This window comes from Crotalus tigris, unplaced genomic scaffold (genome assembly GCF_016545835.1).
Source record: "Crotalus tigris isolate CLP2741 ecotype Arizona unplaced genomic scaffold, ASM1654583v1 scf7180000019422.807890, whole genome shotgun sequence".
In the NCBI taxonomy this organism is placed as follows: Eukaryota; Metazoa; Chordata; class Lepidosauria; order Squamata; family Viperidae; genus Crotalus; species Crotalus tigris.
The window spans coordinates 29,965-55,332 of record NW_024097531.1 but is presented as its reverse complement, the minus strand read 5'-3'; the positions used below and the strand labels follow the sequence as shown (position 1 = coordinate 55,332).

Genomic DNA, 25,368 nt, shown 5'->3' with positions numbered 1-25,368 from the left:
TCCAGTCTAGGCCTTGGAGGCCTGGAGGAGGCCTCCCAGGCCTAGAACAGCCCGCCTGAAGTGCATGGATGCCCCTTCCGGAAGTCTGTTCTAGGCCTCGGAGGCCCAGGCCTGCAGCAAATAAAACCAGTTGTTCAGGTATTTGAATTCTACCACTGGATTAACCTTGTTAACAAGCTCAAGATTTGATTGTATGCAATATAAAGGAGCAATGGAGGAATTAGAAGAAAAGATTACCAAGACACTTTTCCTTCCTTCTTGTTTTGTATGATGGAAACAAATACACATTTATTTCCCCAGCCATTAATTGCTAATTGTTTCGCAAAATGTATTTCATTACAAAACTTTATTACAAGAAAATTGCAATGCAGCATTAAACAGTGTAAATTGGTTAGCCCCAGAACACAATAAAAAGTTACTAAAATCAACAAATGTCAACTATTAGGTAATTAATTAGAGTTCAGCTTCTAATGCTAATGGATAACAAAAAGAACTGATGCTAAAATTCCAAGATATTTTAAAAATTCTATATGTATGGAAGACATTCCAGTGCTAATTGTCTTACTGCAATTGTCTAAACCTCTAACATTGAGTTGGCTATTTTTTCAGTGGGCTATGTACATTGTACCAAGAGACTCCCTCAAAAGTAATGAGAAGTAATGAAGTTGGTTAAATAGGGGTACATGACGAAAAATAATTAATTGCAGTACTGATAGAATTACTCTTTTTAAAAAGAATAAATATTGAAATAAGAACACATTAATCAGTCTATTTTATCCAGAGAATATTTTTGTGTGACTGGGGGCTCCATTGTAACTTAGTTTCCAGGATCCCAGTTCCTACACAATAGTACCACAATAATTTAAACATGGGGAAAAAACCAAAGCAAGACGGAACTACAACTCACGTAAGCGGTTTAACTTCAATTTCAATGAAATGGTAAAAGTTTAAATCAAAGGGTATTTTTTAAACTCAAACTGTAGAATAGGAGCTGGTAAATCAAGTCCTAGTCTTTGGTCATTTCAACTGGACTTATTCATCTCTTGGTACAAAGAAAAGCTTGCAGAGCACCAAAAGAGCTTAGAAATTTAATTTTGGAAAGTGCCTTTCATCTCCTTTATGAATGCCAAGAATAGAACATTTACAGTAACATAACCTTCTCCAGTCTGGTGCTCTTCTGATGTGTTGAACTTCACTTCCCAAAAGATTGTGCACGTCTGACAGAGTTGAAGTTAAACTCAGGTGAAACGCATTGAGTTGATGAAAACTAATGTAACTGACCTAGCTTTGTTACACCTATATTTCCTATGTTCATCACTAAGTTGAAGCTTTAAGTTTCTTCATTTACTCATTGCCTCTTGCAGTACATGCTGCTATTTAGAAGATAATGCTGGCTATTGCAAGCATTGCTTAACAGAGGCAGAATACAACCACGTAAGATCTTCAAGAAGATCCAGTTGTCCCCATCCATCAGCCAGCAATGTTGGGCTGAATTCATCATCGTTCCTAATACCAGCAACACTATGGTTTATTCCTGGTCACAAAGACTATTTCTGACACAACCTTTCTGAATGCCATGGAATGTTTCCTCATCTGTGCCCAGTGCCCAGTGACTGCCAGCCACTGAATGCTCCCTCATCTGTGCACAGTGCCCAGTGATGAAACCGCACTGTCCTTTCCGCACCTCCTCCTCAAGGCTTTACACACAATGCCTAAACATTGTCTGTGTCCCAGAATAAAAGGTACGGCTTCACTTCTCCAGTCCTTGGACAGCCCATCTTCTTAGCAGTTGCTCTATGGCTGTGTGGTGTGTGAGAAGCCTCTCCTTATCTTGGGTGGTTCCCTGTGGCTCGTTGCTGCACAGAGACTTCATAGGAAGGTGGCTGCTGTTCCTGAGCACCAGTTTCCTCAATGAATTCGAAGCGGCTTTCTGTGTACAAAGGTGGAGGTATGTTATAAGCATAGCTCTTTGGCTCCAGTGAGCAGGCTGGCAGTGAGAAAGTCTGCTTTCCCACACCGGTGCTGTCTTCGTAAGACGGCGGGTAGAAATCAGGCCTGGAAAAGACAGTCAGGAAAAAGAAACATATTATTTAAGACGGCGGTATTAAAAATGATCCCATATTGGTTTATAAATTATACAATCCTGGGTTTTCTTTTCTACTCTTTACAATGACCCTTCTCTTCCTACTTCAGGACAAAAAAAAAACAAAAACACGAGCCTCTTAATCATTTCATTACCTCAAGAACCAAAAAAGCTTTCAGATAGTAAAATTCTGAGAAAATTGGTAGAACTGAGGCTTGGATGGTTATTTTGCCTTACAAGCATCACAGCTCGTTTGTTTGTTTGTTTGTTTGTTTGTTTGTTTAATTTGACAGCCATCTTGTAGTCAATGGCTCTGGATGGCTTACAGACAAAAAACGTTAAAGACATTAAAAAAAACATTTGAATCATCAATGAAACACAGAAAATCATTAGAAATAAAATCATTAACACCAGGTGGGAAAGGAGAGAGCCAGACATACGGGAGGGGCAGGGAGGAAAATGGAATTAAGTTTTAATTAGTCAACCAGCTCCAGTAAGAAGCTCCTCCATTGGGTCCCCAAACCGTCTGGCAGAGCCAGGTCTTAAGGCTCTTATGAAACGTCAGGAAGAGGGAACCAATCTCACCTCAGGGGGTAAGCGCTTCCTATTTAACATTTTTCTTTTCAGGATGCTGGTATAGTCCTCGACTTACAGGAGTTCGTTTAGTGACTGTTCAAAGTTACAACACCACTGAAAAAAGTGACTTATGACCATTTTTCACACTTATGACCGTTGCAGCATCCCCATGGTCACTTGATCAAAATTCATATGCTTGGCAACTGACTCATATTTATGACAGAGTCCCTTTGCCATCCTCTGACAAGCAAAGTCAATGGGGAAACCAGATTCACTTAACAACCATGTCACTAACTTAACAATTGCAGTGATTCACTTAACAATTGTGGCAAGGAAGGTCGTAAAATGGAGCAAAACTCACTTAACAACTGTTTTGTTTAGCAACTGAAATTTTGGGCTCAATTGTGGTCATAAATCGAGGACTACATGTATTCTGTAATGTCAATATTATGAGGCACATCCAAGGAAAAGTGAATTTGATTAATACTGAATCATTTATGTGCCAGTCTTCCATTAATTCCCCTGGTATTTGAACAAAAATTGCATACGTGTATTCTGTCTAAAGTGTTCCTAAATTTACTTCCTAATGAGGCTATGGTGTCTTCCAAAGTGTGACATTTTTCTGGGTTATCTAAGCAAGGTTTGCACTCTGTCATATTTATAGAGCTGTTGCTTTGCCGATTGTGAGTGTTTATGGCACTGTTACCATAACAGAATAAGAAATGACTTTTGAATCTGTAGCCCTTTAACAAGGCTTGCCAGTCTAAAGGCCAGTTTGACTTTAAAAGAAATATATTGTGAGGGTGTAAGTCTTCTTGCAGAATATGACTGTGAGGATTTTAAACTGAAAATAACCAGGCAACTGCACGCCACTTCAACACATACTGAACATGGCTGAAACTATCAGCTGATTTTAAAGAAGAATGTGTTCTTGACATTTTGAAAAATATTGTAGAGCCATAAATACTTATAGGACTGAGGCATGCCGTTCTTAAAGGCTCTGGTTTGAATTCAGAATGTATAATATCCAAGACTTGTTATGAGTTCTCAAGATAGTGACCAGTTTGTGACAGTGCACATTTCCTATATGACTTCAAGCAACACCACAGAAACCTGGACAAAGATACACATTACCTGCTTTAGAAAGTGTGAAGCTAAGCATTGTTATGCTGCTCGTCCTTAAAAAATGTATAACTGAACATGCTCAAAACTACTACAAAGAATAATCTATGTCAATGTTTCTCAACCTTGGCAGCTTTAGGATGTGTGAACTTCAACTCCCAGAATTCTGGCTGGGGAATTCTGGGAGTTGAAATCCAGACAGCCTAACGTTGCCAAGGTTGAGAAACAGGTCTAAGCCCTCGTCTAGTGGCTAAACAGGAAAGAGAATTTAGTTTTGCTGCCTCCACATCTAGCACTAAATTGAATTCTTGCATGATAGACCATTGAATGTGACCTAGAATGGTCAATAAAGTCCAGTAAGCAGTTAAGTAAGGATCAGGTTAGTTTTAGGAAATATAAAGAAAGCAGAATAAATTGTCCATTCTTAATCTAGTTCTCTCTAGATGGGTTGTATCATGGCACTGACAAATCTAGAGAATTTTAAGGTGGAAGAAAACTGAGTATGATAGCTGTAGTATCATCTGATTAGCCATAGAGGGAAGAGTAGAGATTTAAAATATGAATTATAATATAGAAAAAGGAAGAGATAATGAGGGAAACAAGGGAATAAAAATGCTATTGATAGACAGGAGAAAAGTTGCAGAGCCTATTCGGTTAGATTCAGACTGTTACCTATTCAGTTAGATTCAGTCTGTTACCTATTCTCCTAAATCAATGGGAATTAAGTTAAAAATGGCTTAGTTTATTTCAGTAGGTCTTAACAAAATTAATTTAATCCAAGTCTCCAAACCTTAAATGTTAGGTAGGAAACCAACCAGTAAAGTATATAATGTGTTCCATTTTTCAGTAGGAGGTAAACTAAGCAAGTGTACACTTCTGGCAACTGCAACTACTTGGCAAGATTTTCCGAAATGATTTGCCATTGCCTCCTTCCTAGGGCTGAAGGAAAGCGTCTGGCCCAACATCACCTAGCAGTCAGGAGAGTTAGCCTGTAATACTGCATTCTAACCACTGTGCCATCACAAATCAGTAAAATGTGATAAAAGTAAATGAATGAATGAAAACTGAGGGTATTTAAAATATGATGTTGAACAACTATATGTAAAGAGAATTCCCTTTACGATCGACTGGGGGAAAATAATAAACAATTACTTGATATTATCAAAAAGAAGCCAGAATTGAGGCAACACATATAATGAGACAATTAACTTGACAGGGTACCATTTAAGAAAGAGCTGTATTTATAGCATGTATAATTAGTGAGCCGTTACCAGGAGGAAAAAAACAAGAACTTAAATGAAGCAAATTCAGAGTGGAGAATTAAAATGGAAAAGGAGTATACGTCAGGGCCAGCTGATGGCCTGAAACAGTCAACACATACCTATCTATAGTCGTGATGTGACTTTCGTGAAGTCTAGAACTTCCATGTATAATACTGCGGAACAAGCCGTTGTGCTTGCTGGCTTCATGATAGGTGCTCCAGAAGATCCCAGCAATGAGAAGAAAGAATCCAAATGGCAGAAGAAAATACGCCAGCGGCAAACTCTTGCACTTACAGGCAGAGACACTTGTAGAGATGCAAAAAGCTCCTAAACAAATAGTTACAAAGCCAAGTAACAGCACAAGAAAGCGGACAAATGAGAAGAGTTTCTTGGACATCCTTGCTCTTAGTCTCAGCATGCTCTGGTTGGACTATTTCTCCTTCCCTGTGCACAGATTTTATATGATCAGAGACTGATTGTCCTTTGGACACGTGTTAAGGTACCCATTAACCATTTAAAGCAGTCATAATATCTCAGGAGATTAACTTATAATCAAAACACTGCCAAAGAAGAGACAAAAATGCTTCCTGTATTGCTTAAGTGCCAACATAAACTCAGCAAACTTTTGCTGCCCTATCTGCAGGATTCTTCTCAGCCTTTCACCAATTTGCTCCAAATTTATAGAGAGTGGTTCTTGGCTTATTAAAAATAAGTTTTTAAAAAAGAACTTTGTTCAAATAGACAAGAAAGATTGTCTTTGGTTATATGTATTTATTTGCAAGTGGGGGCTATTTAGAATGCCCTTGATCAATTCTTTCTTATTTTAATATCTTCAGTATCAGTCCCATGACTCATAATCAGTTCCACCATTAGAAAAGCTACATCCTGACATTTTTGTAGTGCGGGTTAAATGTGGAGGCAGTTTGCTATAGAGGGGAATCTTCCCACAAATCCCCACAGTACCTTTTAGGGTACCAAACATAAATGAAATTTGGCTGGAAATAACGGCAAAGGACAGAGAGAAGAAGAACAAACATTTTCTGCAAGTGTTCTTAGATTATAGTTCCTGCAATTATTAAACAAAAGGTGTTGCACAACTATTAGATTCCAAATGAAACCATCCTCTCTATAATATCCCAAGAAAGAAGCAGGATAAGAGCATCACATAGTCTTATCTGAAAGCACCCTTCTGTAACAAGAAAATCTTGTCTTTCCTATGAATTATCTCATTTTTGCTATAGTTGCACACACAATGCAACCAAACATCTTCTATGCTTTCCATTGGAATTTGCATCTAGGGGTGCCCATATAGATCCTTGAACCGGAATCAAGTCCAAGGGAGATATTTTACTATGGAGTCCTCCTTGTGTAAACTACCTCGAAAGCATGTATTATCTGCTTTATGAGACACTTAGGAAGGAATCAAGGGCACTGAATGGCAGGAACAAATACCACCCAATTGCCAGTGGGATCATGACCTGTAATACGTCAACTTTGTCCCACTCTTGCCTGGACTGACTTCACCATTGTCATCTCTCTCTCTCTCTCTCTCTCTCTCTCTCTCTCTCTCTCTCTCTCTCTCTCTCTCTCTCTCTCTCTCTCTCTGTACTAAAACAGAGACAATGTCCCACGCTGTAACGTTGTCAAAGATCCTGGAAAATGCTAAGTTCCCAAGAGCAATAAGCCTACCAGAAAGAATAAAGCTTTTAATGACATCTGTGGAGAAATGCCTTACTCCAATCTGCAGTCTGTAGGATTAAGCAACTATTTCTCACGCAGTGGGAATGTCAGTTAAAAGAAAGTATGACATAGCAGAAAGAGTGAAAGCTTCATTTATGAAATAGTTGAGCTGTAAAGATAAAGCAAAAGTTTTGGGGTTTTTTTAAAGCTTGTTTTTTTTTTTTAAAGCTTGAACATGAGCTCACTTAGTATTCAGACCTTTGATTATCAATCCTTTTAAGGACAGAACTTCATATTCCAACACAACCTAGAATTCTTTTTTTAAAAAAACTTTTTATTAATTTTCCCATGTTACCATTATATCTTTGAAAAGCAACGTGGTGTCTGAGTTACAATAATTCCATTACATACAAATATTATTAATACAAATCTCCAACTATTACAGCCAATATTTCCTCTCTTTTGTCCCTTAATACATACTGTCTCTTGTTTAAATTAGTATACTTCTTATTCTATTCATCAGCTACTTAATAGCTTTCTTACATTTATCAATAATTTTATATGTCTTATTAATTTTAACATTCCATCTTTTGGACTATCAATAACCTTATGAATTTTTCCAGCTTTAATTTTGCGTTGATATTTAAATTAAACATTTAATATTTATCATTTAGAATTCTTAACCCTCCATTCTGCTGTTCGATGCTTTCATGGAAATAGAAAGATGATCATCAGCAGGCAGGATCTGCTTAACTTTCCCTGGCTTTCTATTTTCCCCTTTCATCCCCTGTCCCATAAGAACACTTTCCTACAATAGACCTCTCCTACGGTAGATCAACACTCATGCTGAAAGCAAGGTTTGGGCAACTGGATCAGGCTTTGTGAGCTCCTGAAGCAGGGACACAGGTGTATAATATAAAACCAACAATTTTTAAATCAGGCTTGTTGAAGAAGTCATAATAAGCTGGCCCTGACAAAGCCATAATGAATACGTTCACACAATAAGCTGGAAAAAAAAACCCCTATATGTCAGGAAAAGTTGGTCAGGTGGTGGGTTTTAAGGCAAAAAGGATGCAAAGAAGAAAGTCAACAGCAGGTGAAAGTCAACATTCAAGGCAGCACCCAGAAATCAAACTGCAGATACAACTTTCACACCCAAGAAAAGAAATGCGGAAGAAAGTAATAAGCCTAATATTTCGTAGGGCAGAAACTGGCTTATAGATAAACTTTGCAAATCAAAATAGTTGCTTTGTAAGGGGAGTTTTGACAGTGCAGAACGTAAGGTGGTGAAACTGAACAGTTGTGACTTCAAGTCAATGCATCATCCATATAGAAAAGTGAGATATCAATAGGAACAGGGGAAGTCTCAATATTTTAGAAACGCCAAGTATTTATCACAGAGTTTCAAAAGAATTTACACGATCTGGCTCTATTTACTGGTTATTAAATGCTGATTGGCTGGTAGGGAAAAAGGAAGAATGAAATAGTGTATTGTTTTCACAGTTGCTTCATTTGTCTGTGTGTATATGTGGGTGTGGCTACTCCTTAAGACCTCAAGGTTCATATAAGACAGGGGAGGGCAACTATGGCAACTTTACGACCTGTGAACTTCAACCCCCATAATTCCTGAGCTAGCATGGAATTCTGGGAGTTGAAGTCCACAGGTTGTAAAATTACCATATTTGCCCACCCTTGATATAAGAGGAGAAAGTTGCTCAGGTGACTGAGCAATGGAAAAAAGGTCACGCTACAACGCGACACATCACGTGACGTTGCGAGTTTGACACCCCTACTGTAAGGGATTGGAATACTTGTATGTAAATTGAAATAAAGATGCCCCTTTAATTAAATTGCAGTGCCTCAATTCATGCCAAGGGGAATCAAGCCTTCCTTCCTTTCACTGCTGAACTTAGAGATAAAGTTGTCTAGATATTTGTAATGGAATTTCATTTATCAAAAGAGCATGATGTATTTTTTTCCAGTCCAGATTCCTGATAGGAGTGAACTTGGTGAGCTCTCTGATTCATCTTTATATGTCACTTGAAATAGCTCATTAAAAAAAAACGTTCGAGATTTCATTGTGGATTTCTCAAGTTCTTGACTTAGCAATATAAATTGTAATCAAGATTATTTCATGAATATAACAGGTGTCATGACAGCTAGCCTATCCCATTTGGTGTCTGCCCCAACCAGACTACCTGGTGTTCTCCATACTGTCAAAGATCTCAAGTGGACACTGTTCTCCATAGGACTTATTTCCTGGGGTTACTAAAAGGCAATTTACAGTCAATGTGGACTCATACATCAAGCAATCAAATGACCCTGATTCCACCTTCTTCTTGGTAATAGTTATTCCATCAGAGAAGCTGAGAAAAGTTGTAGAAGTAAGAAAGGCTCAATATATGTCAACAAATTTATTTAAGCCCTTCCCCTGAAATTCAGCAGGCCCCCTCCTTTTAACCGTCCAAGTAGCACTCAAGACCTGTTTTCCCTCCAAACACAGGGATAGAGGTCTATGACAACTTGCCACAGACAACTCACTGCGGCCAACTTGCCACAGCAACTCACTGTGGCCAATTCACCACTGACCGTGGCGAGTTGGCCACAGCGAGCTGACTGCAGCAAGTTGTCCCATTCCACTGGGATAGGGTGAGTTCAGTTTAGTTATGGTGGTAGATTATTGGATTTTAATATTTTTATTCTACATAGCTGTGATATTACCTCTTGGTTACAACCTGCTCTGGATGACACACAAGATGGGTGGCCATATAAATGGTTCAAATAATTAAATAAAAAGTTTTCTGAGACCTGGTTCTTAAACCACCAATCCATCTATGATAATTTTGGTGATTCTCAAGGGCTTAATTGCTTCCCAGTTTCAGAAGAATACTTTTTCAGTCCTGGTGCACAAGATATGCATGGAAAAATTAGGGGTTTAACTCTATACAGTCATTAAACAAAGCAAATGGATCTAACAGCCAATGGTGGAGCCCTCCCTTAAACCTCTTAAAACATTCACAATTTCATCCTTGCCAATTTTGTTAGCAATTCAGGATGTACAGATTAACCATTATCAACCTCTTGTTCAAATATCCAACAACTGGTGATTGTCTAATATACTGTTTACATTTTGAGCACTAAAAATATGACAGTGGTTCAACACTATAAACCAACGCTAATTCAGCCTATGTTGCAGCAATGTGTGTGAGTAAGCATGTTTTAAAAAATATTTGCGTAAGACTGGTGTTTATGCCCTTTTCATAATCCAGTTTTTTTTTTTCACAACTCAGCACCATTAAGAAAATCTCATGACAGGCTACAGCACACCAGTTGTGAGAAATATTATTATTATTATTACAGGGAGTGGTTTTTGCAAAGCACAGATTGATAGATTTCTTTGTTCTCTATGAAGTTCAAGGATTTTATATATAGCTCTTAACCCCATTTGGATCTCAAAACATTCACACCTGGGTTGGCTGATTTCCCACATGCATTTAAATCATTCTGCAGTTGGCTTGGTTGGGTTTAGCTTAGTAGGTGATTACAATTTTGGGCTTTATTCAAGAACCATGATTAAATCCACTGCTTCACAGAATGTTGTCCTTATGAACAAAAGTATCAAAAGATCTGTTGTTCAAAGAAAGGTTTTGATTTTTGAATGTTGAAGCCTGCAGGCTTTATCCAGCATTTCAGTCAGCATGATGTATGACATCATCAACAAGGGAAGGATGACCATTGCTTTCAGCTTTACCATATGCAGTAAAATAGAAGGAATTCCTCCAAGGATGTGTTCAGCAGTTAATTGAGAATTTGATTTTCCTAAGGAGGACATTGAACCTTTGCCAGGGACTGGCTGTTCTTCCATCAAGTAATGAAATTACTTGGAGATTATGTTTACGAGTGTTGCCTGACCAATGGAGATACTTTGAACGGTATCTGTATTAAACAGCTGAAACTAATACTGATGGCACTTATTTTGGATCTTTTTTTAATATACATGAATGTAATGTTTTTCAATCTTGGCAATTCAAAGATGTATGGACATCAACTCCCAATTCTGGAAATTGAAGCCCCTATGTCTTAAAGCTGCCAAGATTGAGAAGCACAGCATCAATACAAGCCTGTGGTAACCAGTAGGGTTATACATTCTTGAGAAAGGAATCCGAAAAAATGCTTTGAACCCCATTAAACATCTAATTTCCATGAAAGCAGCCCACCCTACAAAGCTGGCTGAAAGAAGCTTACATCCAGGCCTTGAAACGGTTGGCCTGTCTACAGAGAACAATAATTTCTTTTACTCCAGGCAAATCCACTTCTCCACACAAGATTCTTAACATGCATTTCAGTCATCTGTCTCTTCCAATCCATTTATCACACCTGCTGTGTTGCTTCCGCAAGCCACCTATATGGAAGTCTCAAACTTATAAATTGAATAGATGGACATAAATGAAATAATTGCTGGAAAGTGTACAGTCATTTAGACCCAAATAAAGAATTTGGCTTTATCTGAATTTAAGCATTGTAGGAAAATTGGGGTCTTTGTTCTGGGTATAAAAGCAGCAATCAAAGAATTTTATGTGTGGACATTAAAAGTCAAGGCAATTGCCATTCTGAATACAATTCAGTTGTTAAAAAGTTGCTAAAGGCACACAACCCCATTTGGCATATGTTAATTTCTGCCTGTAAAAGCATGGGGTTACATGAGCACTTATACCCCTTCTCCAAAATACTATTGTTCAGAAAATAACTTGTAGATATAGTCAGACATTTTTGCAACTAGAATTTCTGATGGCAGTAATGCCTGTGAGTCAGAGAGAGAGAGAGAGGCAGAGGCAGTGGCAACAAATACATATATAAATGACTAGATTTCTTTTAAAGGTTGTAGCAAATAAAAAAGGCTGACACAGCTTGCCTGCAGAGTTCCTTTCTATAAAAACTAATGTCTTTAAAATGCAATTGTACAGTTTTGTTCCTGAATTTTATAAAGCCTGCCACACCCAAGGGGACCATGCCAGCTGATCTCCCACACTGGTGCCACTCGGAGTTTTACCTTTTGCAAATAAGGGCTGTACTTCCAATCCATGCCCATCCAAAACAGCAAATTCAAAAACGCTGGTGTTTCTCCCTACAGTTGTGCAATAAATATTGGCATCTTCAACTTTCCCTTTCCCTTATTTTATCTTCCCTTGTTCATTTGGCCCTTCCCAACTTTTTACAGCCTTCACATTTGCTGATAGTGATCCCTGCTTAAATGTGGACATCAGAGGCCTCAATTGAACAAGATGACTGCAATAAAGATTATGGCCAGATTATCTGCAGTTTATCGACCTCCACACACAAAACCTACAGCAATCCTGGAAGTGCTGAGCACACCTTGCACTCATTGACACTTGGGAAAATATTGCCATTGTATTTACTGACATCTTTTATTTGCAGCCATTAGGTCGTGCAGAAAAAACAGCCCAATGGGCTGTGTGATTAGATAGACCTATAACCTGGTGACATAGGAGACATCCAGGTTTGCCTAGCAACATGCTGAGCTCCATGGAGTATGATAGGCCTATGATCTTTGAAGGATAAGGGGCAGTCCTTCGAAAGAAAGGTTGTTCCCAGCACTGAATAATATTAATAGCTTTGCAGGAAATGTCTACCTAGCATCCTATTATGACCCTACTTTGATAGGGATGGTGGTGGAAGGAAGTTGGTCCTATCAAAGCATAATCTAGTAGTTTCAAAACTCAGACATAATCAAACAAGAGGTTTGGTCATTATGCTAATTAAAATGCAAATTAGTTGCTAGACGTTAAAAGAGTGATGTTAAGTATTTTATTCCATTTTTAGTCAGCCCTTTTCTCAGAGGGTTCAAGGTGGTCAACAATCTCTCCATTGTCTCCCCAACACTGTCACTTGGATCATACTGAACATATATGATGGGCCTGCAACCTAGCCTTGTAGTACAACTTTTCCTTCCTTGGTGCCTTTCCAGTGACTTCTATTGTTATATGTCTATGGAGATTCTCAGTCGCCCAGGTCATGGTTGTCCCAAAGGTGCTTTTTCAGGACTTTCTTGTTTTTCTTTGAAGACATTGCTCTGATTGGATGGTGGGGAATGGAAGGATTTATATTCTTTGCAGACAGCTGGTCATTGGCATTCTTTTAGAGAGCCGTTGAGGCCATTTGGAGGTTTACCTGTCTCCTCAGGGTCACCTGAGTAATCAAATGTGTGTGGAGCCTTCTTGGCTGCAGGATGCTTTCTGCCCTGTATCCTTTCACTGTTGAAGACAGGCACAGGTTGTTGGGGATGAGTCTGCATCTCAAACTGAAGCGCAAATGGTTGCTGAAATCTGCAAAGGTTTTTTGGAAATCCATTCATATTTCCGCACCATACGAAGGGTGTTCATCCCAAAGCGCATAGCTAAATGTCTGAAGACACAGATAAACTTCCAAATAGCCTCAATGACTCTCTAAAAGAATGCAAATAACCAGCTGTCTGCAAGGAATATAAATCCATCCATTCCCCACCATCCAGTCAGAGCTGAAGAAACTTCTTGGATGAGAAGTGAAACGTTTTCAAAGAAAAACAAGAAAGTCCAGTTGCCTCCTGAAACAGGGACTTCTATTGTTATATTTAAGAAACTTCCAAATAATATTGGAACATTATGATTGAACATAAAATTACATTGCAGAAATGGGCAGGGAAGATTTATATTGGGGAGTGCTTTTACACTCACTTACGGAGTCCTCACTGTTCCCTATGGTTTGCTATTTGCTTGCAGATATTTCATTACTTGACTAGGTATAAAGAGTTTCACTGTGTCTACTGACTGCTAGCTGTTGTTCATGGATGTACCCTGTTACTCAATTTGAACTGGGAAACTGTTAAAATTAACAAATGGTAAAGAATTCCTGGAAGCTTGGCATTCAAGCCATCAATAGACATAAAGAGATAAACCATATTTATGCACCATTCAAGAAATAATAAAAAGCTAAGAAGGAAATAAAAAGACCAGAACAGTTTCCTTCCAGCAATCAATATCCAGATAACCAGGGATTAATACTGGGCAAATAATCAGGTAACAAACTCCACCTTAATGACCAAAGTAACAAGAATAAAACCACACCCAACACTGGCAGGGCAAGTTACTGTATATAAATAAGAAGCAAACCCCATACTCACTAGCACTGATGATATTACCTAGTCAGGTTACAATTATATGTACAATTACAAATAACCAAGCTCAGAGAGCACCAAGGTCTTTGGGTATAACTGGCAAGTTACTATATGATTCCCTTGTCCCATTTGGAAGACTTTAGGATGCATGCATAAATTTGACTCTTATTCTCATGATAAACATGCATGCTAGAATAAATCCAGCATGAAAGTATTTATGAATGAAATCATGAAGGTTAGATCATGTTATGTCAATTTTATTGCCAATCAAGTTTTTAAGCCTTTTGAGTTTTATATGAAGTGGTTTGATGTTCAATTGAAACATTTTTTGATATTACAATTTAGTCCAGGACTCCACGCACATTAGCAGCATTGAAAATTCCTAAATTACTATCAGAATCAAATAGATACACACTATTTTTATAGAAGTGGTTCTTAAATACCAGCTGCCCAGTTCCAGATGCACTGTCATATAAATCCCACAAATTAATAAACCACCACACCAAAATGGCTGTCAATAATGTCCCACACTAAAAAAGTCAATGGCTAGGATCTTTAAAAGTATATTGTATGTTTCTTATTTTTTAAGGAGCAGAGTAATGCAGAAAAAGATTCTTTCTCGTGTCTATGGAGAGTCTCAATCATCCAGGTCATGGTTGTCAAACGGCAATTGGACAGTCTTTGTTTTGCTTGAAAACGTTTCGGTTCTCATCCAAGAAGCTTCTTCAATTCTTCGAGGATGAGAAGTGAGTTGTCTTTTTAAAAAGCACCTTTGGGATTATTTCTCATGTTTATTGGACATACCAAAAGTTGAGTCTTAATATCATGAAGTTGAAAAGGTAAAATGAATGAAGGGATAGTTCCACATATGATATGATCTGCTTCCCTGTTCTAATACATTTATTAATCAATATAGTTTAAATATGTGGATGCACTTATGAACTTAACTATCATTTGACAAATTATGGATCTATCTAGCACAGTGGTTCTCAACCTGTGGGTCGGGACCCCATTTGGGGTCGAACAACCATTTCATGGGGGTCGCCAAACAAGGCTGTCCACCATTTTTTTCCCCTTTTCTTTGGCCACGCCCCTGGCACCCGGTGATGTATAAGTGGTTGGGGGTCACCACAACATGGGGAACTGTATTATGGGGTTGCGGCATTAGAAAGGTTGAGAACCACTGATCTAGCATATATTCCTTGCTTCAGATCATAACAAATACCACATATCTACAAGTTCATCAACAACTGATCATGTCCCCGTTTGAGTTTTCTTGTATCTATGACAATCTTGTACTTGATAATACTTGAACGCATCCTTTCCTAATAACAATATTTTTAAAAGTAAATATTTTCAGAATTACTTTAATACAAATAGGGATTCAGTATCTCATTTGACTAGATGTCAACTGGCTTGAATGATTAAATGGCTGATGTTTTTCAGTTTAGAATAGCGGTGACATCATTTTTTTTATTTATTTAAATTCATGCATTGAGTGAATTGATTTATTCAGAGGCAGGCTTTGCATTTGTATTTACCTTGGAGATCTGGATAATCAAAAAAATGTTAACATGTTATGCAATAAGCTTTGTGTTTCAGATCACCATAATGCAAATGGGGCCTTGCAGTGCTCCAAGTCTGAAGCCAACCAAGGGGCTGTGGAGCAAGCATGGGCATATATCACATTTATTGGCACCTCCTTGAAGACACTGGGTCTGTACTCATAGCACACAACATCTGTGCAATCCCAACAAAACACAGTTTTCAATTAAGGAACTGCCAAAAACATGCCCACACCCACTATGGAATTGGCCAACTCGCCATAGCCAACTTGCCATGGTCAACTCACCGGGGGCCAACTGATGAAACTACATACAGAAACTATTTACATACAGTAAATACAGCATTGTATTGTCTCGTACCAAGTTGTCCTGCATCAAGGTGGCCGTGGTATCTTGCAGCAAGTTGGCCACAGTGAATTGTCCTAGACTCCACCCATTCAGGAGCATCTAATTGTGCCCTGTCAGTAACGCTTGACTCAAATGCGTGTTTTCCTGGGATTGCATGGCCAGGAAAAACACAGTGGTTGTTTTTTTCCCCTGAGAGTCACAGACTAACAGCTGTAGCCTACAGGACCATAAATGCACTCTTTCAGCTTCTGATCTAATAGGCAGCCCGTTCTTAGTGAAGCGGATCTACTGTACCTTCTACTTGATGACATATTAACCTATTTTACAAAATATCAAAGTCCTTAAATGCTCATTGCTAACCATATTTTGAGTTTCCAACATTATTTCTACATCGTTTATATTATTATGCCATCTTTCCACCAGGGAGCTCAAAACAATATGTATGTGCCGATATACAGTGGGGCAAAAAAGTATTTAGTCAGCCACCAATTGTGCAAGTTCTCCCACTTAAAAAGATGAGAGAGGCCTGTAATTGTCATCATAGGTAGACCTCAACTATGAGAGACAAAATGAGAAAACAAATCCAGACAATCACTGTTGAGTCCTTGGCGGGAAGCAGACACGAGAAGCAGTTGAAGTTCTCAGTTTCCTTTATTCAGCGTTCAGCTTACAAGTAGATGGCTTCAGCAGCTCCCAAAACCTCCCAGCTTCTTATATAGACGCTTCCCGGGTAAATGTGTTACTTTTCCCGCACCAGCACCCGCGCATGCGCACGGCGCTGGCGACAGCCTGTCTGGTCCCGGGCAGCTTTGCACCTGCCCGGGACTGCCTGCAAACGCCCGAGCCGTTTGCAAGGCTCGGGACATAACACCCCTTTCCCCCGGGCTAAAACTACTACCAACATATAAACATTTATTTTATGCAGTGTTCTGCTTCTCAGTGCTCCTATCGTTACCTGGCTTTTGTTTAGCCAGCAATGTTATGTAATCCTCTAAGTATTTAGGAGACTTCTTTGCTCTCTGTGACCTTCTCAGCTCTGGGTTACTAGCATGAGTTCCCTGACTGGAGGGAGATGTGAGCCTGTTCTCCTTATTTTGCCTTGGTGCCTTCCAAGGACTGTGCCCCAATGCCTGGCCTGCTTGCTTGCCCACCGGGCTCGTCAGGCCAGGGCTTCTGTCACTTTGTGACCTGGTTGACCTGCCTAGCTGTAGACCCTCGGGCCCCTTGAAGTGATAGCCACTGCTGGGCGTCTCTGTTGAACCTCCTAGGTCCGTCCAAGACCTGTCAGGAGGCTGACCATTCCCTGAACCCCGTTCTGTGTCCGGGCTTGTGTGGGTTCCTGTACTTTCCCAAAACTCAGTTACTCCCTGATTTGGGCTAGAGGTGTTGTAGTCGGGACTTGGTTCCTCGACCACCTCCCTGTATGTTTGACCCCCTGTAGAATTTGGGGTAAGGTCAGGCCAACCTTGGGGATTGTGTGCCAGCTCTCTTGCGGGGAATGATTTGTTGGGATGCCCCCGGGTATCCTCCGTGACTGGAGTGCTGTGTGATGTGTGTGGAAGGTGAGTATGCCCCCGGGGTGACTCCCTGGCTGGAGTAGGCGTGAGTGCCTGTTGTGTGGGTAAGCTCCATGAATTCCTTTTCGGAGCACTTGCGGAACCCTGGGATGGGCCGTTTGTGGCTCCATCAGTGGAGATGGGCAGCAGCTCGTGCCCTTCCCTTTGCTCCAAAGGGTCCCCCTCCCCCCCTGGAAAAGACCCAGGAGTCTCATCTGAAAAGTCCCGCCTAGGGCGGAGTTGGTCGATGTGCCGACGCAGGACACGACCGTTGTCCAGGGCAACCTCGTAGGAGAGAGGACCTGTGACCCTGGAAATAGAAGTGGGGACCCAGGTATGACCAGGCCCGTAATTGCGAGCCCAAACCGGGGCACCCACAAGTAGTTGTCTAGGTGCCCTAGGATGTGAGGTAGATGAAGGCAGTCTGTCCGGATGCAACCGGTCAAGTTTAGTAGTAAGTTGACGCCCCCAGCGAAGTTCAGCTGGGCTTCTCCCTGTAGAAGTGGACGGTGTGGTACGATAAGAAAGGAGAAAGTCAGCCAACCTGTGATTCCAGTCCCCGTAGGTGAGTCTTTTCAAGGCGTCCTTTGTGATGTGCACCATACGTTCAGCCATACCGTTGGTGGACGGGTGGAAGGGTGCAGACGTGGCATGACGAATCATGTTAGCCTGTAAGAAAGCTTGGAATTCGGAGGAAGTGAATTGAGGGCCGTTGTCAGACACGATGACATCTGGAAGCCCGTGTGCAGCAAAAATCCCCCTCAGTACCTGAATAGTCTTTGCAGTGGTGGTGGAAGAGACAGGTACAACCTCAAGCCATTTTGAATGGCTGTCAACAAGGACCAAGAAGAACTGGCCCTGAAAGGGCCCAGCGTAGTCAATGTGCACCCTAGACCATGGGGACTGCGTTTCCTCCCATTTATGCACGGGAGCTTGGGGCATCTCTGGGCGAGATCGTTGGCACAGGTGGCATGCATGCACCTTAGCCTCAATATCTTATCTAAAACAGGCCACCACAAGTGGCTGCGTGCAAGAGCCTTCATACGAACAATGCCAGGATGACCCTCGTGGAGGGATTCTAAGACCCTAGTCCTCATTGAGGAGGGAATGACAACTCTGTTTCCCCAAAGCAGACAACCCTGAGAAAGGGACAACTCGTTTCTTTTGGACCAGAAACTCTGAAACTCAGGACTAGGGCAGTGCTCAGGCCAACCGGACAAAACCCAGGAACGGACACGTGAAAGTGTGTGATCTGTACCTGTTTCAGCGGCAACATCCCTGGCACAAAGAGGGAGCTCGGGCAAGGCTTGGATTGATAGAATGTTGACAGCTGGCGCAGGGTCAGCTTCTACTACTGGCAGAGGCAATCTACTGAGGCCATCAGCATGGCCCATTTCTTTCCCAGGCTTGTGGAGTAAAGAAAAATCATATGCAGACAGAGAAAATAGACCACCTAAGCATTCTAGGGGAAATGATTTGGGGAGTCTGCTTACGTGTGGTAAACAGTCCCAGCAGAGGCTTATGGTCAGTAAAGACCGTGAAATGCCTGCCATAGAGAAAATCGTGGAATTTTTTAATTCCAGCGACAACAGCCAGAGCCTCCCTGTCTATCTGAGCGTAGTTGCGCTCAGCAGAAGACAATGTTCTGGAGTAATATGCAACAGGAACCTGAGTTCCATCAGACCTGAGGTGGCTCAGGACAGCTCCTACCCCGTAAGGGGACGCATCACATGCGATGCACACAGGAAGAGATTCGTTGAAATGTGCAAGTACACTGTTAGAAGTGAGCAAGGCCTTGACTTTGTTAAAGCAAGCCTCATGTGTATGTGACCACTGCCACACTGCTTGTTTGTCTAGTAGCCTGTGAAGAGGCTCAGCTACACTAGCTTTATGTGGAAGAAAAGAATTGTAGAAATTCAGGAGGCCCAGGAAGGCCTGAAGTTCGGCCTTGGACTTTGGCCTAGGTGCTTCTAAAATAGCTGTCAGTTTGGATTCAGCAGGGTGAATCCCAGCAGCATCAATTTTGAACCCCAGAAATTCAGTAGAAGGCACCCCAATCTTGCATTTGTCTTTTTTGAGCTTGAGGCCTGACTTCCTGAATCTTAACAGAACAGCCCTTAGCCTTTCAGCTAGAATGTGTGTGGAGTCTCCTGCAATTAAGACATCATCAAAGTAGGGGCAAACCCCTGGTATACCCCGTAGTGTGTTTTCCATTACGCTTTGGAAAATCCCAGGAGCGACATTCACTCCAAACTGCAGCCTTTTTACCTTAAAGGCTCCCCTGTGGGTCACAATAGTCTGAGCTATAGCAGCATCATCATCAACAGGCAGCTGTTGATACGCTTGAGCTAGGTCAAGCTTTGCAAAAACGCGCCCCCCCTTGAGGGAGGCCAGAATATGACTGACCACAGGAACAGGATAGGCATGTTGCTGCAATGCCTTATTCAGAGTGCATTTGTAGTCAGCACAAATGCGAATGTCCCCATTTGCCTTTAGAGGCGTGACAATGGGGGTCTCCCAAGGACTGGAATCAACAGGTTCTAGGATTCCCTGTTGAATCAGTTTGTCTAACTCAGTGTCAATTTTACTCTTTAAAGCAAAAGGGACCCTTCTTGCTTTAATTCTAATGGGAGTGACAGTGGGGTCTAGCTTTAAGGACACAGGGGGTCCTTTGAATGTGCCCAGCTGGGGGCTGAAAACATCTGCAAATTCTTTGCAGACTTCTTGTAGGTCGAGTGTTTGTAAACTGTTGAGTCCTGTGACGGGTATCCCCAGGGCCTCAAACCAATCGAGTCCTATGAGACTCGTTCGTTCACCCCCTACTACTAATAAGTCTAGTGGACCTTCAAAACTCTTGTATTGCACGTTAAGGGTGGCCTCCCCCTTAACACACACTCTTGAATTTTGAAAATCTGTTAACACAATGTCAGAAGGCCTTAACTTGGCCTGAGTTCCACTACCGGAACAAATCTTCCTAAATGTATGCAAGGAGATAATTGAAAAGGCAGACCCTGTGTCTAGTTCCATAGATAATGGAACCCCTTGTAGCTTCACCTTGAGTGACGCTTTTTCTTAATTGGCTTGTGTGTGCCTGTCCTAAGGATGCTTCTTCGCGAAGCGCAAAACCCTACCCTATTCTGGCTGGGGAATCTGGTACCTTTCAGGCGCGGTTCTTCCTGAGGTTGTACCTTTCGTCGGCCCAGACACACAGCTGCAATGTGTCCTTGTTTGCCGCATGCCCGGCAGGTAGCGGAGCGGAACTTGCAGTCGGTTCTCCTGTGGCGACCTCCACAGCCGATGCAGTTGAGCGGAGCTGAAGAGCTTCCCTTCTGTTTTTCTTCCGTCGTGGGGTGGAGACGGTTGACTTCCTCGTCCGGATCCTCCTCGGAGTTCCTTTGGGCGTCTTCCTGGTGCACGGATGCAACCTCTGGACTGTTTCTGATCGGCCGCATGTTCTTGATAGCGCCGCCTGCTGCTTCTTCTGCGGTGACTTCCCTTAAGGCATCTTGGTAGGACAGTTCTTCTTTAGCGAAAAGTCTCTGTTGTAGATCTCGATGCCTTAACCCGCACACGAATCGGTCCCTCAGTCGTTCTTCGAGGTCTTTGAACTCGCAGTGCTTGGCGGCCTTCCGTAATGCGGCGATGAATTCTTTGGCCGACTCGCCGGGCCGTTGATCCCTCTGCTCGAAGGTGTGGCGCCATGCGATGACGGACATCTTGGGGTGGAAGTGCTCTTTCAGTAGCTTCTTCAGATCTGCGTAGCTGACAGACTCTACTGGAACAGGTGCTGCAAGGTTTTCTGCGATGTCGAAGGCGTCTTGACCGCAAACACAAAGCAGGGTGGCAGCCTTCAAGCTCTCTTCCCTCACTTGGTTTGCCTTGAAGTAGTTCTCCACCCTGGCTACGTATGACTCCCACCGCTCTGGATGTGAGACGTCGAATTCCGAAAGCCTTCCGATTTTTGCCATCTTTAGATCTTCAGGAGACGGGTCTATCAGCCAGCCTACCCCCGAATGCGCACCGGATTGGCGGGCAGCTGCCGAGTCGACGCCGTTCCTTTCCGCCGCTCAGGACTCCTTGGGTAAGCTTACACTTCTTCCTTTCCAGGTAGTGCAAGGCATCCCACCTTCGTCGCCAGTGTTGAGTCCTTGGCGGGAAGCAGACACGAGAAGCAGTTGAAGTTCTCAGTTTCCTTTATTCAGCAAGTAGATGGCTTCAGCAGCCCCCAAAACCTCCCAGCTTCTTATATAGATGCTTCCCGGGTAAATGTGTTACTTTTCCCGCGCCAGCACCCGCGCATGCGCACCGCGCTGGTGACAGCCTGTCTGGTCCCGGGCAGCTTTGCACCTGCCCGGGACTGCCTGCAAACGCCCGCAAACCATAATTTACAAATAAATTCTTTCCAAATCAGACAATGTGATTGTTATGTCCCGAGCCTTGCAAACGGCTCGGGCGTTTGCAGGCAGTCCCGGGCAGGTGCAAAGCTGCCCGGGACCAGACAGGCTGTCGCCAGTGCCGTGCGCATGCGCGGGTGCTGGCGCGGGAAAAGTAACACATTTACCCGGGAAGCGTCTATATAAGAAGCTGGGAGGTTTTGGGAGCTGCTGAAGCCATCTACTTGTAAGCTGAACGCTGAATAAAGGAAACTGAGAACTTCAACTGCTTCTCGTGTCTGCTTCCCGCCAAGGACTCAACACTGGCGACGAAGGTGGGATGCCTTGCACTACCTGGAAAGGAAGAAGTGTAAGCTTACCCAAGGAGTCCTGAGCGGCGGAAAGGAACGGCGTCGACTCGGCAGCTGCCCGCCAATCCGGTGCGCATTCGGGGGTAGGCTGGCTGATAGACCCGTCTCCTGAAGATCTAAAGATGGCAAAAATCGGAAGGCTTTCGGAATTCGACGTCTCACATCCAGAGCGGTGGGAGTCATACGTAGCCAGGGTGGAGAACTACTTCAAGGCAAACCAAGTGAGGGAAGAGAGCTTGAAGGCTGCCACCCTGCTTTGTGTTTGCGGTCAAGACGCCTTCGACATCGCAGAAAACCTTGCAGCACCTGTTCCAGTAGAGTCTGTCAGCTACGCAGATCTGAAGAAGCTACTGAAAGAGCACTTCCACCCCAAGATGTCCGTCATCGCATGGCGCCACACCTTCGAGCAGAGGGATCAACGGCCCGGCGAGTCGGCCAAAGAATTCATCGCCGCATTACGGAAGGCCGCCAAGCACTGCGAGTTCAAAGACCTCGAAGAACGACTGAGGGACCGATTCGTGTGCGGGTTAAGGCATCGAGATCTACAACAGAGACTTTTCGCTAAAGAAGAACTGTCCTACCAAGATGCCTTAAGGGAAGTCACCGCAGAAGAAGCAGCAGGCGGCGCTATCAAGAACATGCGGCCGATCAGAAACAGTCCAGAGGTTGCATCCGTGCACCAGGAAGACGCCCAAAGGAACTCCGAGGAGGATCCGGACGAGGAAGTCAACCGTCTCCACCCCACGACGGAAGAAAAACAGAAGGGAAGCTCTTCAGCTCCGCTCAAGTGCATCGGCTGTGGAGGTCGCCACAGGAGAACCGACTGCAAGTTCCGCTCCGCTACCTGCCGGGCATGCGGCAAACAAGGACACATTGCAGCTGTGTGTCTGGGCCGACGAAAGGTACAACCTCAGGAAGAACCGCGCCTGAAAGGTACCAGATTCCCCAGCCAAAATAGGGTAGGGTTTTGCGCTTCGCGAGGAAGCATCCTTAGGACAGGCACACACAAGCCAATTAAGAAAAAGCGGTCACTCAAGGTGAAGCTACAAGGGGTTCCATTATCTATGGAACTAGACACAGGGTCTGCCTTTTCAATTATCTCCTTGCATACATTTAGGAAGATTTGTTCCGGTAGTGGAACTCAGGCCAAGTTAAGGCCTTCTGACATTGTGTTAACAGATTTTCAAAATTCAAGAGTGTGTGTTAAGGGGGAGGCCACCCTTAACGTGCAATACAAGAGTTTTGAAGGTCCACTAGACTTATTAGTAGTAGGGGGTGAACGAACGAGTCTCATAGGACTCGATTGGTTTGAGGCCCTGGGGATACACGTCACAGGACTCAACAGCTTACAAACACTCGACCTACAGGAAGTCTGCAAAGAATTTGCAGATGTTTTCAGCCCCCAGCTGGGCACATTCAAAGGACCCCCTGTGTCCTTAAAGCTAGACCCCACTGTCACTCCCATTAGAATTAAAGCAAGAAGGGTCCCTTTTGCTTTAAAGAGTAAAATTGACACTGAGTTAGACAAACTGATTCAACAGGGAATCCTAGAACCTGTTGATTCCAGTCCTTGGGAGACCCCCATTGTCACGCCTCTAAAGGCAAATGGGGACATTCGCATTTGTGCTGACTACAAATGCACTCTGAATAAGGCATTGCAGCAACATGCCTATCCTGTTCCTGTGGTCAGTCATATTCTGGCCTCCCTCAAGGGGGGGGGGCGCGTTTTTTGACCTAGCTCAAGCGTATCAACAGCTGCCTGTTGATGATGATGCTGCTATAGCTCAGACTATTGTGACCCACAGGGGAGCCTTTAAGGTAAAAAGGCTACAGTTTGGAGTGAATGTCGCTCCTGGGATTTTCCAAAGCGTAATGGAAAACACACTACGGGGTATACCAGGGGTTTGCCCCTACTTTGATGATGTCTTAATTGCAGGAGACTCCACACACATTCTAGCTGAAAGGCTAAGGGCTGTTCTGTTAAGATTCAGGAAGTCAGGCCTCAAGCTCAAAAAAGACAAATGCAAGATTGGGGTGCCTTCTACTGAATTTCTGGGGTTCAAAATTGATGCTGCTGGGATTCACCCTGCTGAATCCAAACTGACAGCTATTTTAGAAGCACCTAGGCCAAAGTCCAAGGCCGAACTTCAGGCCTTCCTGGGCCTCCTGAATTTCTACAATTCTTTTCTTCCACATAAAGCTAGTGTAGCTGAGCCTCTTCACAGGCTACTAGACAAACAAGCAGTGTGGCAGTGGTCACATACACATGAGGCTTGCTTTAACAAAGTCAAGGCCTTGCTCACTTCTAACAGTGTACTTGCACATTTCAACGAATCTCTTCCTGTGTGCATCGCATGTGATGCGTCCCCTTACGGGGTAGGAGCTGTCCTGAGCCACCTCAGGTCTGATGGAACTCAGGTTCCTGTTGCATATTACTCCAGAACATTGTCTTCTGCTGAGCGCAACTACGCTCAGATAGACAGGGAGGCTCTGGCTGTTGTCGCTGGAATTAAAAAATTCCACGATTTTCTCTATGGCAGGCATTTCACGGTCTTTACTGACCATAAGCCTCTGCTGGGACTGTTTACCACACGTAAGCAGACTCCCCAAATCATTTCCCCTAGAATGCTTAGGTGGTCTATTTTTTGTCTGCATATGATTTTTCTTTACTCCACAAGCCTGGGAAAGAAATGGGCCATGCTGATGGCCTCAGTAGATTGCCTCTGCCAGTAGTAGAAGCTGACCCTGCGCCAGCTGTCAACATTCTATCAATCCAAGCCTTGCCGAGCTCCCTCTTAGTGCCAGGGATGTTGCCGCTGAAACAGGTACAGATCACACACTTTCACGTGTCCGTTCCTGGGTTTTGTCTGGTTGGCCTGAGCACTGCCCTAGTCCTGAGTTTCAGAGTTTCTGGTCCAAAAGAAACGAGTTGTCCCTTTCTCAGGGTTGTCTGCTTTGGGGAAACAGAGTTGTCATTCCCCTCCTCAATGAGGACTAGGGTCTTAGAATCCCTCCACGAGGGTCATCCTGGCATTGTTCGTATGAAGGCTCTTGCACGCAGCCACTTGTGGTGGCCTGTTTTAGATAAGGATATTGAGGCTAAGGTGCATGCATGCCACCTGTGCCAACGATCTCGCCCAGAGATGCCCCAAGCTCCCGTGCATAAATGGGAGGAAACGCAGTCCCCATGGTCTAGGGTGCACATTGACTACGCTGGGCCCTTTCAGGGCCAGTTCTTCTTGGTCCTTGTTGACAGCCATT

At 43.0% G+C, this 25,368-nt stretch overlaps 1 protein-coding gene across 1 annotated transcript; it reads right to left on the bottom strand.

Moving 5' to 3' along the window:
* Nucleotides 1-327: 327 nt before the first annotated feature.
* On the bottom strand, nt 328-5,458 carry TMEM252 (transmembrane protein 252). The gene is made up of 2 exons (XM_039362317.1): nt 5,163-5,458; nt 328-2,055 (listed from the first exon to the last, which is right to left on the bottom strand). Exons 1-2 carry the CDS (start codon nt 5,438-5,440, stop codon nt 1,827-1,829), a joined length of 507 nt encoding a protein of 168 aa, XP_039218251.1. The 5' UTR covers nt 5,441-5,458; the 3' UTR covers nt 328-1,826.
* Between the last annotated feature and the right edge of the window lie 19,910 nt (nt 5,459-25,368).

What these genes read in the sequence shown, in the direction of transcription:
- TMEM252 (XM_039362317.1), bottom strand. Translation starts at nt 5,440, where the DNA reads ATGTCCAAGAAACTCTTCTCATTTGTCCGCTTTCTTGTGCTGTTACTT. An exon ending in CACATCACGACTATAGATAG is followed by an intron (nt 2,056 to 5,162) that starts GTATGTGTTGAC and finishes TGTCTTTTCCAG; the next exon opens with GCCTGATTTCTACCCGCCGT.